We start from the raw sequence: 16,203 nt of genomic DNA, 5'->3' as shown, positions 1-16,203 counted from the left end.
ATAAATGTATTTAAATAGATCAGTTAATTTTTATTTAAATAAATATTCCATCTAAAAGTCGGTGAGTAGGAAAGAATGCAACGATACAGCATATACAGAAACTAAACATTTTCCAAATAATATTCTACACATTTATAATATACATTTTTATAGTAATAATTAGGTCTTTATGCATAAAAATATACAGTTGCCTTTTAAATGTGAGGATGGGGATGATCTAAAAGATTGGAAACCCCTGATCTAGAATATCCAGAAGTCAGACCAAATCCATCCGATCACATCCAGCGAGAAAACGTGAGGACATTTCTCAAAATATGAATAATTCAGAGTCATTTATGTAAGTGTGGGCCATAAATGATGTGCACAGATTTAATTTGCACAAAGAATGGATTTATCTGCTTAAGAGGCACATCATTCTGCATGATAACATTTGTATTTGTCAAACTGTTTCAGCCCTGAAGGCTTGAGACTCGTTTATGCAGAATAATGAGTCTTGTGACACACACACACACACACACACACACACACACACACACTCACCGACAGCTCCATGAACCTCCTCAAGCATCAGTAATCGGTGGGAACGATGAGGAAACACACACTTCTTCACCGGGAGAAGCGCAGGGACGTTCTGCTGTGTATCATCGCTGTAGTTCTGCTTATATTCGCAGCGATTCATCTCGTCTTCTGCGTGGCAAAGAGTTTTCCGGGTTCGGCTTCTCCCAGAGTCCGTCGGGATGTCGGTGAGTGAGAGAGTTTGATTAATGTTGAGATTCGTTTGAGAGTCAGAGACTGACTGAACTTTATACAACACAGACGGTCTCAGAGCCGCTTAATTCAGAGGAAAACAACAGCGTTCATGTTGGAAACTTCACATAAACTTCTCCAGTTCAGTGTTGTTCTCATCTGAGTGCGTCAGTGCGGTTAAATCAGTAATATGAGCACTGAATACTGTCTTAAACCTTTTCAAATGATGTCCATGATTTTTGTGTGTGTTCACAAACCTTTACCAAGTTTTGTACCATTCCGAGTAAATTAATTTTTTATTACATTTTTTTTTTATTTATTTTTCGGTCAAGAATGACGAAGAGCACCAGAGGGTTAAAGTGGTGTTTTGACATTTGTGCTTATTTCTGTTACCTATAAAGTCACTGAAATAAGGCCATAAAACCCAGAAGACTTTTGAGAACTGGATCTTGTAGCCTAGAATTGTTTGCTTCAAAACATTGTGAAAATCATCCTGGCCACTCATTCAACATAAAGCAATATATTGATTTAACATTTATAAGATTTTAAACACAGATGTTGTGTGTCAGAAAGCTGAATGTGGGTCAGAACTCAAGACTCAAACACAACGGCTGATAATGGAGATCTGTGTGTGTTCTGCAGAAAATGCGAGCGAATGCATCCCGCCTCAGTCCTCTGAGTTTCCCGAGGGATTCTTCACGCTTCAGGAGAGGAAAGACGGAGGGATCCTGATTTATTTCATGATCATCTTCTACATGCTTCTGGCCGTCTCCATCGTGTGTGATGATTACTTTCTGCCGTCTCTGGAGGTCATCAGCGAGCGTAAGCTGTTAGAGATCTGAACGGGCTTTAAACTGAAGCCCGAACCCGACCCGTACCCAACCCGAACTCGACCCAAACCTGACCCGTACCCGAAATCATTAACCCGACCTGACCCGACAATTACGGTTATATTTTAAGCCCGAACCTGAGGTCCATTTCTCACAGTAAATAGCCCGAACCCGACCCGAAACCCGTGAGTTTTTCGGGACCCTTTACAGAACTCTAGTTAGGGTCATGAGTTATGGGTTATGGGTTTATGCGTTATGGGTCATGGGTCATGGGTTATGGGTCATGGGTCATGGGTCATGGGTCATGGATCATGGGTTATGGGTTTATGGGTTATGGGTAATGGGTAATGGGTCATGGGTTATGGGTTATGGGTTTATGGGTTATGGGTCATGGGTCATGGATCATGGATCATGGGTTATGGGTTATGGGTTTATGGGTTATGGGTTATGGGTTATGGGTTTATGGGTTATGGGTCATGGGTCATGGGTCATGGATCATGGGTTATGGGTTTATGGGTTATGGGTCATGGGTTATGGGTCATGGGTTATGGGTCATGGGTCATGGGTTTATGGGTTGGGTTATGGGTCATGGGTCATGGGTTTATGGGTTGGGTTATGGGTCATGGGTTATGGGTCATGGGTCATGGGTTATGGGTTTATGGGTCATGGGTTTATGGGTTGGATTATGGGTCATGGGTCATGGGTCATGGGTTATGGGGTTATGGGGTTATGGGGTTATGGGGTTATGGGTTTATGGGTTTATGGGTTGGGTTATGGGTCATGGGTCATGAGTCATGGCTTATGGGTTATGGGTCATGGGTTATGGGGTCATGGGTTATGGGTCATGGGTTATGGGTTTATGGGATGGGTTATGGGTTATGGGTTATGGGTCATGGGTTATGGGTTTATGGGTCATGGGTTATGGGGTTATGGGTCATGGGTTATGGGTTTATGGGTCATGGGTCATGGGTCATGGGTCATGGGTCATGGGTTATGGGTTTATGGGATGGGTTATGGGTTATGGGTCATGGGTCATGGGTCATGGGTTTATGGGTTATGGGTTGGGTTTATGGGTTATGGGTTGGGTTTGTAGGTTATGGGTTATGGGTTGGATTTATGGGGTTATGGGTTATGGGTTTGGGTTATGGGTTAGTCGTCCGGCAGTGTGTCCGAGTGGGATTTGATTGGATCTGGTTGTGTTTCAGGTCTCGGTCTTTCACAAGATGTTGCTGGAGCCACTTTCATGGCAGCGGGAAGTTCGGCGCCAGAACTCGTCACTGCGTTTCTAGGTAATCTTCTGCCAACAGGATAGAAATATCTCAAATGACATCTCTTTAAAAACCCTCTGTTGTTTTTCACGTGTCGGTCAAAAATGACAGAATTGAAATTAACGTACTATATTTTAGTTCGATAATGTTTTTTTATTTGATATTTTGTATTTTTAGGGGATTTTATGGTACTAAATTATATTTACGCTGTATTTATTCACTTTTTGAGCATAGACCTGAACATTAAATTTCCACATTTTTGTGGGCGGGGCTTGATTGTGTCTGTGGGGAATTGATTGGATGGTTGTGATTTGCTATTGGCTGATCTCATGTGAGTGACAGGTTGCCCCGCCCTCGTCATCAGAGAAGAGAAGAGATGCTGCAAGAGGAACTTATTCTGATTCAAGATTATTAACACAATAATTATAATCATTTAGAATAAACACTGCAATAGACCTTATTCAGAGCAGCGCCATGACAGGTATGAGAGCGAGGCTGCGAGGGATAAACTGTCACGGAACGCACACACAAACAGGTAAGATCCAAGTGCAGCTTTATTGGGGTAATCCGTATTCGTAATCCAGTCCAGGCAAGGGTCAAAATCATACAGGCAATCCAAAAACAAGAAACAGACATGAAACAAGAAAGAACAGACCTCAGGAAGTGGTGTGACATTAAACAAGGAATCCACAACAATCACAGAAACAGACAGGGTATAAATAGACAGAAACTAACAAGGTGACGGGAAACAGCTGTGTGCAATGATCAATGAATAGACAGAACAGGATGATGGGAAATGTAGTCAAATGAGTGAATGACACCGTGGAGGAAGAGGACCTCTAGTGTTTACCCGGGGAACACAAACCAGACACTGTGACATAAACTTACCGTGTTTTCATTTACATCCGCTGTATAAAGCTCCCAGATCACTGATGATTTTCCACAGCTCATATTGTCGGGGGCTTTTTGTCTAATGAATTTTCTTGGAACGATATTTTAGAGATGTCGCTGCTGTGAATAAGGTCTATATTCCATTAAAACCAAGAATTGTCCGGTTTGATTTCTTTCTTTTTTTCTTCTTTTTTTTTTTTACTGTATTTTTATTGATGTTTTTTTAAGCATACAACATTTAGAAAGACACATACATTCTGTTTTGTCAGCAAGTATAGATTCACATATAGTCATTGATTGTTAACATTACAGTACTCAATCCATTTCTTCCAGTATTTTAGAAATAAGTCCTTTTTAAGTCTCAAAATAAAAGTCAATTCTTACATATTCCATATTTCTTTTACAATTTCTATCCATTCTCCAAGTAAGGGGATGTCTGGCTAATACCAATGCCTTGTAATACTCTTCTGAACAAGATATTCATCTCCTCTGAACACTGAGTGCGTGATGGTTGCAATGTAATGAAATTTCTTGGTATTTCATATCCTAAAATCTGGATCTCCATCAAAGCCATGTTCCAGAAAGGTTATATTTCTGGTCAACATCCGCATGCCCACATATCCTCCAGCATAACTCTGGTGTAGATAATTCTTTACTTTTAATTTGGGGGTAATGAAAGAACGCACTAGATTTTCCCATCTAGGTAATTGTATGTTGTGTCTTGGAAGCAAAAACACTTTCTTCATTTGGAATGTCCGTCTGATTTCCCGTGTGTTTGATGCGTTCCTCCTCAGGTGTGTTCGTGACTAAAGGAGATATCGGCGTGAGCACCATCATGGGATCGGCCGTGTACAACCTCCTGTGCATCTGTGCGGCGTGTGGCCTCTTGACCTCTGTGGTGTGTGACATCATCATTACCCAGACACCCCCACAGTGTCGGCCCACATCCGGCACACATCTGGCCCTCATTCGGCCCACATCCGGCCCTCATTCGGCACACATCCGGCACACATCTGGCCCTCATTCGGCACATATCCGGCCCTCATTCGGCCCACATCCGGCACACATCCGACACTTTAGGGGCTTTCGCACCGGAGGAACCTCTTCATAGTTCCTAGAACTACTGGTGGATGTCGGCGTGTTTGTTCGCACCGCAGGAACTAGGAACGATTTTAGCTCTAGGAACTCCTTTTGGAGGAACTAATTTACTCCTACTCCAGAGTCGGTCTAAACCAGCGCTATAGGAACTACAGTGACGTTAGTGTTCTCTGATTGGCCAAACGCACGCGAAACACCAGCACACGCCATTTTTAATAAAGGCTGTTTAAACACACAGATTATAGCCTATATATGTACTCCAGAAACTAACTCTACGAACATGTAAAACAGTGATAGATGGAGCTCTCAACCTTTACACTGAGGAGAAAACCCAACGCGACTTGAGGAGATCAAGAGAAACATGATTATGTGTTTCTGCTCATCAACACTGGACATCAAACACACACATACGCTAATAACTCTTCATTACCGTCTACTTTCTATGTATAACAGTTATAGCTAATTACGTATTAGACAGATTGTAAACCCTGGTGGCTAGTTCCTAGAACTACGCGGTGCGAAAGCCCCTTCTGTTGCTGTCTGGGATATTAATGTGTCGGTGTGTGTCTGTTGTCTCTGTATCTCACCTGTGTGTGTGTGTGTGTGTGTGTTTGCTCTGTTCAGACGGCTCGTCTCACATGCTGGCCGTTATTCAGAGACTGTCTCGCATACGCCATCAGCGTCGCCGCAGTCATCGCCATAATCTCAGATAACAGAGTTTACTGGTGAGTCTGTGATGCTAACATTAATACATTCTAAGAATGTTTTGCTAACGGTTTCATTAAAGGATTACTTCACTTCAGAATTAAAATCTCCTGATGATTCACTCTCCCCCTCGTCATCCAAGATGTTCATGTGTTTCTTTCTTCAGTGGAAAAGAAATGAAGGTTTTTGAGGAAAACATTCCAGGATGTTTCTCCATATAGTGTCTTCAATCTTGTGCTAAGCTAGGCTAGCGGTGGGTGCGTCAGACAGAGTTACGGCACGCACGGAGATGAGAAGGGTGTGTGTGGACTTATCTAACTCTGGGGGATACGGGGAATAAGCTAAAGTCACAAAAAGTTGGCGTGTTCCTTAAATTATATTTACGCTGTATTTATAATCCATTTATTCACTTTTTGAGCATAGACCTGACAAATAAATTTCCAACTTAAACTGTGGTAAATCTTAAATGCTCACTGACTGAAGTTTGATCTCTTCTCAAAGACGACACTTGGCAGATTATTGCTGAAGTGAAAAAAGTTTTAAAATGTGAACTAAAAAAAAGTTACAGAATTTTACATTTATTTTTATGAAAAATGTGCAAAAATACTATTTTCAAAAACATGTTTTACTCTAAAACTGTGAGAAAATCAAAGCCATAAATCAAAACATTCGAAACATGATTGACACAACGTGAGGTCGTATTTATTTTTTAATGTGTGAAAATAGAATCTCAGACCTTATCGGGGTCATCGGATGCCCAGATCCACAAGTTGGTGTGATTCTTTAGGGTCGTCATGTAAAGTTTGTAACATACTTTGGTTAAAATTCCTCAATGTTTGTGTAAAACACCCTTTCACCTCCTCAAGAACAGCTCTGTTCACAGCGACCCGTTTCGGTGCATGTCTCTTTAAATGATAATGAGCAACTAGCGGAAATATGCTAATACGGGAAATATGCTAATACGGGACAGTCCGTCAGCGGTCGTGGGCGGAGCATGAGCAATATGACATTACTCAGAAAATCCAAATGGCTTGATCATTGAGTGTTTAGACTTTTTGAGGATGAAAAAAAAAGGAGTGAATGGATTTGTTTCATTGTGGTGGTTGTGTCCACACACTGCTAACACACATTTATATGCAAACTCGGATGTGTGTTCAGGTATGACGGCGCGTGTCTCCTGCTGGTGTACGGGGTGTATGTGTTGGTGCTGTGCTTCGACCTGAGGATCAGCGAGTACGTGATGCAGCGCTTCAGCCCGTGCTGTGTGTGTGTGAGCAAGAGCTCCGGCGAGGAGACGCCGCTGGTGGGATGGAGCGACGTCAGTCTGCGAGTTCCCCGGCGCTCTCGAGCCGACAGCGGCATCTTCCAGGACGACTCCGGGTATTCCCAGCTCTCGCTCAGCCTGCACGGCCTCAACGAGATCGGACAAGGTACGTGATGAGGTCACAAACCTGCTTTTGTGTTTTTCTGCTTTTCGGTTGCGTCTGTTTCTGTTCATTATCATTTTGGGGACCACTCTTAAAAATAAAGGTTTCAAAAGGGAATGATGGCATACATTTTTTGGGGTACCCAAAGACCCTTCTGGCAGCCTCACGTTTGCACGTTTCTCTCTCAGAGCAGAAGAGTGTGTTCACGATTCCCGAACACGACCTGAAGCGGATCCTCTGGGTTTTGTCTCTGCCGGTCATCGTGTTGTTGTTCCTGACCATTCCCGACTGCAGGAGACGCTTCTGGAAGAAATGGTACATGATCACGTTCCTGATGTCGGCCGTGTGGATCTCCGCCTTCACATACGTCCTGGTGTGGATGGTCACTGTCGTGGGTAAGAGTGCTTTTGTTTTCTTTTATTCTGTGGAAGCATTTATTCATCTGGTGGACCTGCAGTGCATTAATGGTGTGTGTGTGTGTGTGTTCTGGGAATCAAACCCACAACCTTTGCATTGCAAGCGTCATGATCAGCAAGATGAGCTACAGGATCGACAAGTTAAGTCGAATTTATTTGCGTAGCTCTTTTCGCAATACACACGTTTTCAAAGCTTCTTGACGGAAAGTCAGGGGCTGTTTACACGACACCGTTTTCAACTAAAAACGTAAAACTTTCTATGCGTTTTGGCTGTTCGTTTACACGACAACGGCGTTTTGGGAGCTTGAAAACACAAACTTTTGAAAACTGTTTCAAAGTGCACGTTTTTGAAAACGGTAAAAACAGCAAAAACGTGAGTCTCTGAAGACGATGACGTCATGCACATGCGCATTACGTGTTCAGTCTATAGTGTTTCATCGCCATCTACTGGCCTGGCTGCAGAATACAGCGGTTTTGGTCGTTTTTGCGGATCCGTGTGAATGGGGATCGTTTTGACAATGGTGTCGTCTACTCGAAAAACTTAAAGGAAAAACTTCTGTTTTAAGCGTATCATTGTCGTGTAAATGTACCCTCAGAGAATGTGTTTCAGAGCTGGTCGATATGAGGATATATAACCGTGATACGAGTGCTCCTCTGGATTTAGATCTAGATATATTGTATTTATAGTGTTGTCTAGAACAATATCAGTGCAACAGTGACTCAAAAACTACTGAGAGATCAAGACAAGTGAGAGATTTAAATATTGTCGGTTTAGTTCGAATAATAGATTTGTTCCAAGCAAGAATGAACAATTCTCAAAAGATACTTTTTGCCCAGAGTCTTTCATACTCACTTGAATCTACGAAACTGACATAAATTTCAGAGATCACCTCTCTCTATCACATGTAGTATTATTATTATTCCGCATGTTAGTCATGTTTCTGAAACATTTCAGTGCCGTGTTGTGGATTTTGCAGATGCACGGCTCTTATCGGTGTCTTGTCTCGTTCTTTCTGATGTATTTCTCATTGATCCAGCATCACTGCGTGTGTTCCCAGCCTCAGTCGTCATCTAGTCGCACTGCAGACGTTCAGGGTTTGAGTGGGTCACACACAGACGGGTCACATGTTCCCTGAATCCATTCCTGAAATGCCAGCGCTGTATCCTGAAGGATTATGATGCTGTCGGCCCCTACGTTCTCTGAACCCCACGGGGCCCGTGAGAAACCATGTGATGCAGCCGCATATAATAGGATTATTATCCTGCACACGGTCACACAGATTCACATGAGCTTTAGAGCCGACGCTAAAGAGCAGGTACTGGGAGAGAGAGCTAAGAGTTTTGAACTTTTGAGCTCAGAGATGCCTGCGATGCGGTCACATGCTCAGCAGAAAAAATAGTTTTTTCCCCCCAAAATTCACTGAACATTTGGTAACACTTTATTTTACAGTGTCCTTGTTGTACATGTACTTACCATAGTAATAACAGTAAAATATGCATAATTACATGCAACTAACCCTCAACCAAACCCTAATCCTACCCTAACCCTATAGTAAGTACATGTAGTTACATGTAATTAATATTACTCAGTATTTAAATATATAATTACACTGTAACAATGACACCTTAAAATAAAGTGTAAACGAAATTTTTTTAAATCAATCTTTTGCTTTATATTGACACTACCAGTCAAACGTTTTTGAAAGAGTCTCTTCTGCTCACCAAGGCTGCATTTATTTGATCAAACATGCACTAAAAATGTGAAATATTATTAGAATGTAAATCATCTGTTCTCTATGTGAATATACAGTAAAGTGTAATTTATTCCTGTGATCAAAGCTGAATTTTCAGCATCATTACTCCAGTCTTCAGTGTCACATGATCCTTCAGAAATCACTCTAATATGATGATTTGATGATCAAGAAACATTTATGATTATCATCAATGTTAATCGGTTAACTGCTTCAGATTTTTGAGGTGTTGTGTAACATGCAGGATGCCGGGAAATGACATCACAAAGGACTCTGGTCCAATATTAAAACACCAGAAAATTTGTTTCTGATCATTTATTATGACAAAGTTGTCAAATGGTGAAACCCCAAGAAAACATCATAATTAAAAAATCATAATATATTTTTTAAATAAATATCTTTTGAAATAGTTAAACAAAAGTATATTGTTTAATAATGAGCTTATATTTCACAAACTTATACAGTAATGGTATAATGTGTAAGAAAATCTGAAAATAACACTCAAACTGTCAAGAAACATTGTATTGTATACTTCATATGTAGAACCTTACAGGGTTCCGTCAGGCGCTTCATTTGTAGAACATTAAAGGGTTTCACCGGGCGCTTCATATGTTGAACATGAAAGGGTTCCATCAGGCGCTTCATATGTAGAACCTTAAAGGGTTTCATCAGGCACTTCATATGTAGAACCTTAAAGGGTTTCATCAGGCGCTTCATATGTTGAACATGAAAGGGTTCCATCAGGCGCTTCATATGTAGAACCTTAAAGGGTTCCATCATGTGCTTCTTATGTAGAACCTTAAAGGGTTCCGTCAGGTGCTTCATATGTAGAACCTTAAAGGGTTTCATCATGCCCTTCATGTTTAGAATCTTAAAGGGTTTCATCAGGCGCTTCTTGTGTAGAACCTTAAAGGGTTTCATCATGCGCTTCATGTGTGGAACCTTAAAGGGTTTCATCAGGCGCTTCATATGTAGAACCTTAAAGGGTTCCGTCAGGCGCTTCATATGTTGAACATGAAAGGGTTCCATCAGGCACTTCATATGTAGAACCTTAAAGGGTTTCATCAGGCGCTTCATATGTTGAACATGAAAGGGTTCCGTCAGGCGCTTCATATGTAGAACCTTAAAGGGTTTCATCAGGCACTTCATATGTAGAACCTTAAAGGGTTTCATCAGGCGCTTCATATGTTGAACATGAAAGGGTTCCATCAGGCGCTTCATATGTAGAACATGAAAGGGTTCCATCATGCGCTTCATGTGTAGAACCTTAAAGGGTTCCATCAGGCGCTTCATATGTAGAACCTTAAAGGGTTTCATCAGGCACTTCATATGTAGAACCTTAAAGGGTTTCATCATGCGCTTCATATGTTGAACATGAAAGGGTTCCGTCAGGCGCTTCATATGTAGAACCTTAAAGGGTTTCATCAGGCACTTCATATGTAGAACCTTAAAGGGTTTCATCATGCGCTTCATGTGTGGAACCTTAAAGGGTTTCATCAGGCGCTTCATATGTAGAACCTTAAAGGGTTCCATCATGCCCTTCATACGTAGAACCTTAAAGGGTTTCATCAGGCGCTTCTTATGTAGAACCTTAAAGGGTTTCATCATGCGCTTCATGTGTAGAACCTTAAAGGGTTCCATCAGGCGCTTCATATGTAGAACCTTAAAGGGTTCCGTCAGGCGCTTCATATGTTGAACATGAAAGGGTTCCATCAGGCACTTCATATGTAGAACCTTAAAGGGTTTCATCAGGCGCTTCATATGTTGAACATGAAAGGGTTCCGTCAGGCGCTTCATATGTAGAACCTTAAAGGGTTTCATCAGGCACTTCATATGTAGAACCTTAAAGGGTTTCATCAGGCGCTTCATATGTTGAACATGAAAGGGTTCCATCAGGCGCTTCATATGTAGAACATGAAAGGGTTCCATCAGGCGCTTCATATGTAGAACCTTAAAGGGTTCCATCATGTGCTTCTTATGTAGAACCTTAAAGGGTTCCGTCAGGTGCTTCATATGTAGAACCTTAAAGGGTTTCATCATGCCCTTCATGTTTAGAATCTTAAAGGGTTTCATCAGGCGCTTCTTGTGTAGAACCTTAAAGGGTTTCATCATGCGCTTCATGTGTGGAACCTTAAAGGGTTTCATCAGGCGCTTCATATGTAGAACCTTAAAGGGTTCCATCATGCCCTTCATACGTAGAACCTTAAAGGGTTTCATCAGGCGCTTCTTATGTAGAACCTTAAAGGGTTTCATCATGCGCTTCATGTGTAGAACCTTAAAGGGTTCCATCATGCGCTTCATGTGTAGAACCTTAAAGGGTTTCATCATGCGCTTCATATGTAGAACCTTAAAGGGTTTCATCAGGCGCTTCATGTGTAGAACCTTAAAGGGTTTCATCATGCCCTTCATATGTAGAACCTTAAAGGGTTCCGTCAGGCACTTCAAATGTAGAACATTAAAGGGTTTCATCAGGCGCTTCATATGTTGAACATGAAAGGGTTCCGTCAGGCGCTTCATATGTAGAACCTTAAAGGGTTTCATCAGGCACTTCATATGTAGAACCTTAAAGGGTTTCATCAGGCGCTTCATATGTTGAACATGAAAGGGTTCCATCAGGCGCTTCATATGTAGAACATGAAAGGGTTCCATCAGGCGCTTCATATGTAGAACCTTAAAGGGTTTCATCAGGCACTTCATATGTAGAACCTTAAAGGGTTTCATCAGGCGCTTCATATGTTGAACATGAAAGGGTTCCATCAGGCGCTTCATATGTAGAACCTTAAAGGGTTCCATCATGTGCTTCTTATGTAGAACCTTAAAGGGTTCCGTCAGGTGCTTCATATGTAGAACCTTAAAGGGTTTCATCATGCCCTTCATGTTTAGAATCTTAAAGGGTTTCATCAGGCGCTTCTTGTGTAGAACCTTAAAGGGTTTCATCATGCGCTTCATGTGTGGAACCTTAAAGGGTTTCATCAGGCGCTTCATATGTAGAACCTTAAAGGGTTCCATCATGCCCTTCATACGTAGAACCTTAAAGGGTTTCATCAGGCGCTTCTTATGTAGAACCTTAAAGGGTTTCATCATGCGCTTCATGTGTAGAACCTTAAAGGGTTCCATCATGCGCTTCATGTGTAGAACCTTAAAGGGTTTCATCATGCGCTTCATATGTAGAACCTTAAAGGGTTTCATCAGGCGCTTCATGTGTAGAACCTTAAAGGGTTTCATCATGCCCTTCATATGTAGAACCTTAAAGGGTTCCGTCAGGCACTTCAAATGTAGAACATTAAAGGGTTCTTCATGTTTCATATTAATTTTTTCTAAGAGTGTAAAGTTCTGCCCTGTTGTTTTGTTCAGGTGAGACGCTGGGAATCCCGGATACAGTCATGGGAATGACGCTCCTGGCAGCAGGAACCAGCATTCCCGACACCGTGGCCAGTGTGATGGTGGCTCGCGAAGGTAAAGAACCCGCCCTCAAGCATACAAACATCATGTGACCAAGTTTATTTATTTATCCTTTATTTAACCAGGTAAATCCCACTGAGATATCACTATCTCTTCTTCCAGAGTCACCTGGTCAAGACGGCAGCACATAGAGTTAACCACAGAGAGAACCATAAAAAAACAATACTCATACAAACAAAAAGTAAAAATCAAGAAAAGCACTTTAAAACATTTTGCAAAAGACATTTAAGAGTACTCGGAGGTGGCAATATCTCTAGTTTAAGTAAATTTGCAGATGGTTCCAGGCCCGGGGAGCATGAAAAGAAAAAGCACGTTTCCCAAATTCTGAGGATGCCTTCAGAACTTTTAACCGGATGTGTGATAGAGATCTAGTACAATAACTATTTGTATAAAGTTAAGATATTTGAGATATATGACGGCAATTTACCTAAAAGTGCCTTAGCAATGAACATATACATGTCCACTTACTTTCCTTCTATGATGTAAAGATGTGATAGACAGAGTTCAGTTTCCTTAAGACGAAGCAGGATTGTGGGAGACTATATGTGCATATATTCTGGGAATATATTTATAATATATTACAAAGTGCAAGTGTATTGACAAGGGGTTAAAGAGGAAATTAGTGAAGTTTTAGGAGATTTATCAATGCACCCAATATATTTTTTGCTTGATGGTTTTTCCCTCGGCTCAGTTTGATAAAAATCCCACTTATTTGTATTACATATATTGTTAATGGCAGCTAGAACATAATCACTGTGAACTGGATGAAAGTGCATGAACCTGCTGTGACAGAATGAACACAAAGACTGAAACAGATATATATATATTTGAGGAAATCAGACTTGTTTCGACAGAAGTGGGCACTTATTGAAACATATTTGCTTGAAGGAAGATAATGTACTGGTATGTGGTGTATTTACTGAAGCGCTGTCCGGGACTTTTGTATTTATTTTAACTTTGCATTTCCTTTTTTCTTTCTTTTGTTTTTTTCCCCACCTTTTATATTTATTTACTTGTAAATATTCACTAAGTAAATGTTATATAACAGTGTTTTGTAAAAAAAAAAAAAAAAAAGTTCAAAAAATACACAGTTCAAAAAAAATAAAAAATGAAGATGAAGCCGCATGCATATTAAAGGGGTGGTGTAATGCCCTTTCACAAGATGTAAAATAAGTCTCTGATGTCCCCAGAGTGTGTGTGTGAAGTTTTAACTAAATACCCCCCAGATATTTGTATATAGATATTATATATATAAAATCGTCACTTTTTGAGGGTGAGCAAAAACGCACCGTTTTTGTGTGTCTCTTTAAATGCAAATGAGCTGCTGCTCCCGGCACAGGGGGCGGAGCTTCAACAGCTTGTGTTCTTTTACCTCACACACACATGCACTGAACATTTCAAAAACTTTTAGCCTTTATGTTCAAACCGGAGTCAGACAATGATGGAGAGACTCAAGAAGAAGTGACAACATGTAGAAGCAACAGGACATTTCTGAATGAATGATTTCATATTCTGTCTTGATAATCTATAAATCGTGTTCGGGGGCGGGGTTTATGTAAATTCTAGGGTTGGTGATGTCACTAACCCGAGAGGAATGTGGTGTAGTCTCTACCAGCCGTTTGTTGTAGTCCTTAAAAAGCGATTTCTTTAAAAGTAAATATCTCCCTTTGCTTTGAACTTTGAGCGTTGTAACTTTGCAGATGTTGTTTATGCTCAACATTACACACTAACTAAAGTTAGAAAAGTCAAATCATAATCAACCACCCCTTTAACAGTTCATACATTTTTAGTTTTTTTGTCTTTGTTGCCTTTTGTCTTGCTTAGTCGGGGACATTTAATTTAATATTCAACAACATTATTGATCTCCTGCATCAACACCATTACATGAGAACTGAACTGAGCTGGACGATGACATATATATATATGAACTAAATTAATAACTTGCAACAAAAAAATTACCATCACTGAACTGACGCTATTTTCTATTAGAAACAAACTCTGTTGCATTATTCTCCTGTTATCTGTGTGAAGCGCTGTGTAAATAAAGCGGACTCTTGACGTGTGTCGCAGGTAAAGCTGACATGGCCATGTCCAACATCGTGGGCTCAAACGTCTTCGACATGTTGTGTCTCGGCCTGCCCTGGTTCATCCAGACGGTGTTTGTGGACACGGGTTCTCCAGTGGAGGTCAACAGCCAGGGCTTGCTCTTCATGTCGTGTACGCTCCTGCTCTCCATCGTCTTCCTCTTCTCCGCCGTTCACATCAACGGATGGAAGTTGGACTGGAAACTGGGTCTGGTGTCTCTGGTGTGTTACATTCTCTTCGCCACGCTCTCGATCTTATACGAGCTCGGGATCATCGGGAACAACCCGATCCGAACCTGCAGTGACTGACGCTCCGATCCAACGCCACGCCATCGGGTTTAATCCCTCAGGCGAGTCGATGGTCATGTGACACTGGCTGTTTGCACTGCAAAAAATGACGTTTTCTGATGTTTGTCTTGTTTTCCAGCACACGCGTCTAAACATTCTTAAATCAAGGTAGATTTACTGGAGAAGTGAAATGACTGAAGATATTAAGTCTTATTTACTGAAAAAAAATGAAGTGTTTGTGTTTAAAAGAACAACTAATATCTGCCATTGGAGTCAGAAATAGAATCTTAATTCAAAGAGAAAACAAATTAAGATATTTCTGACTCCAATGGCAGATATTAGTTGTTCTTTTAAACACAAACTCACTTCATTTTAACTGATTTTTCTTGAACATGATCTTAATATCCTAATGATTTTTGGCAGAAAAGAAAAATCGATAATTTTGACCCATACAATGTATTGTTGGCTATCGCCACAGATAAACCCGTGCGTCATGTGACTGGTGACGTGATCCAGGGTCACATTTGTGCTGGAAAACAAGACAAAAATACTGTGAATTATTATTATTTTTTGGCAGTGTTTGGACAAAAATAAAAGGTTGGTTTTTTTTAACTAAAGTTTTTTTTTTAAATGTTTTTTTCCCCATTAGTCTATTTATTTAGAATGATGGTCCATTAAAAAAAAGTGATTCTGTAACAAGTGATGCTTTTGATCTCAATGTATCAAACGTTTACAGTCAAATTAATATATACACATAAAACTTGTTCAAACACTCTTTAAAACTGACTTTCACATTTTACTTTATATGCAGTAATTCCAATCATGTTAAAAAGTCACATTAAAAAATCAGCTATTTTTTATTGAAATGATACGGCTGTGTAATGATAGATGGTGATATTTTTACCATGTACTTTTACGAATAGGAAAACCACTTTGTTCAAATGTAGTTTAATAATCTTGTTGATTGTACCTGGTTTATTTCCTCAGCTCTGATATTCTCCATCTACCTCAGATCATTCGTCCGCATGCCTGGGATTCGCATTACTGTAACACTGAATTACAATAAAAATAAAGAAATACTACCATCATGCATAAAAAAATGAGAAATGAGAATTTGAAAGGTCATTTTTCATTTTAAAACCACCGTTAGCATTTCTTATTTTTATTTCTTATTCGCGCGAGTTTCACTGATGCATCTTCAAAACGTTACAGTTAGAAACAACATGAAAGATTTAT

The 16,203-nt window shown here is 40.5% G+C and overlaps 1 protein-coding gene across 1 annotated transcript; it reads left to right on the top strand.

The window, feature by feature from the left end:
* The first annotated feature begins 478 nt into the window (after window positions 1-478).
* On the top strand, window positions 479-16,060 carry slc24a5 (solute carrier family 24 member 5). The gene is made up of 9 exons (XM_084123811.1): window positions 479-743; window positions 1,390-1,569; window positions 2,783-2,866; window positions 4,531-4,634; window positions 5,459-5,559; window positions 6,698-6,969; window positions 7,155-7,361; window positions 12,488-12,589; window positions 14,666-16,060. Exons 1-9 carry the CDS (start codon window positions 587-589, stop codon window positions 14,986-14,988), a joined length of 1,530 nt encoding a protein of 509 aa, XP_083979937.1. The 5' UTR covers window positions 479-586; the 3' UTR covers window positions 14,989-16,060.
* Window positions 16,061-16,203: the final 143 nt, after the last annotated feature.

Source organism: Abramis brama (genome assembly GCF_963993115.1).
Source record: "Abramis brama genome assembly, chromosome: 9".
In the NCBI taxonomy this organism is placed as follows: Eukaryota; Metazoa; Chordata; class Actinopteri; order Cypriniformes; family Leuciscidae; genus Abramis; species Abramis brama.
Note: the sequence above shows the minus strand (reverse complement) of the source record. Positions and strands in the feature narration are given on the sequence as shown.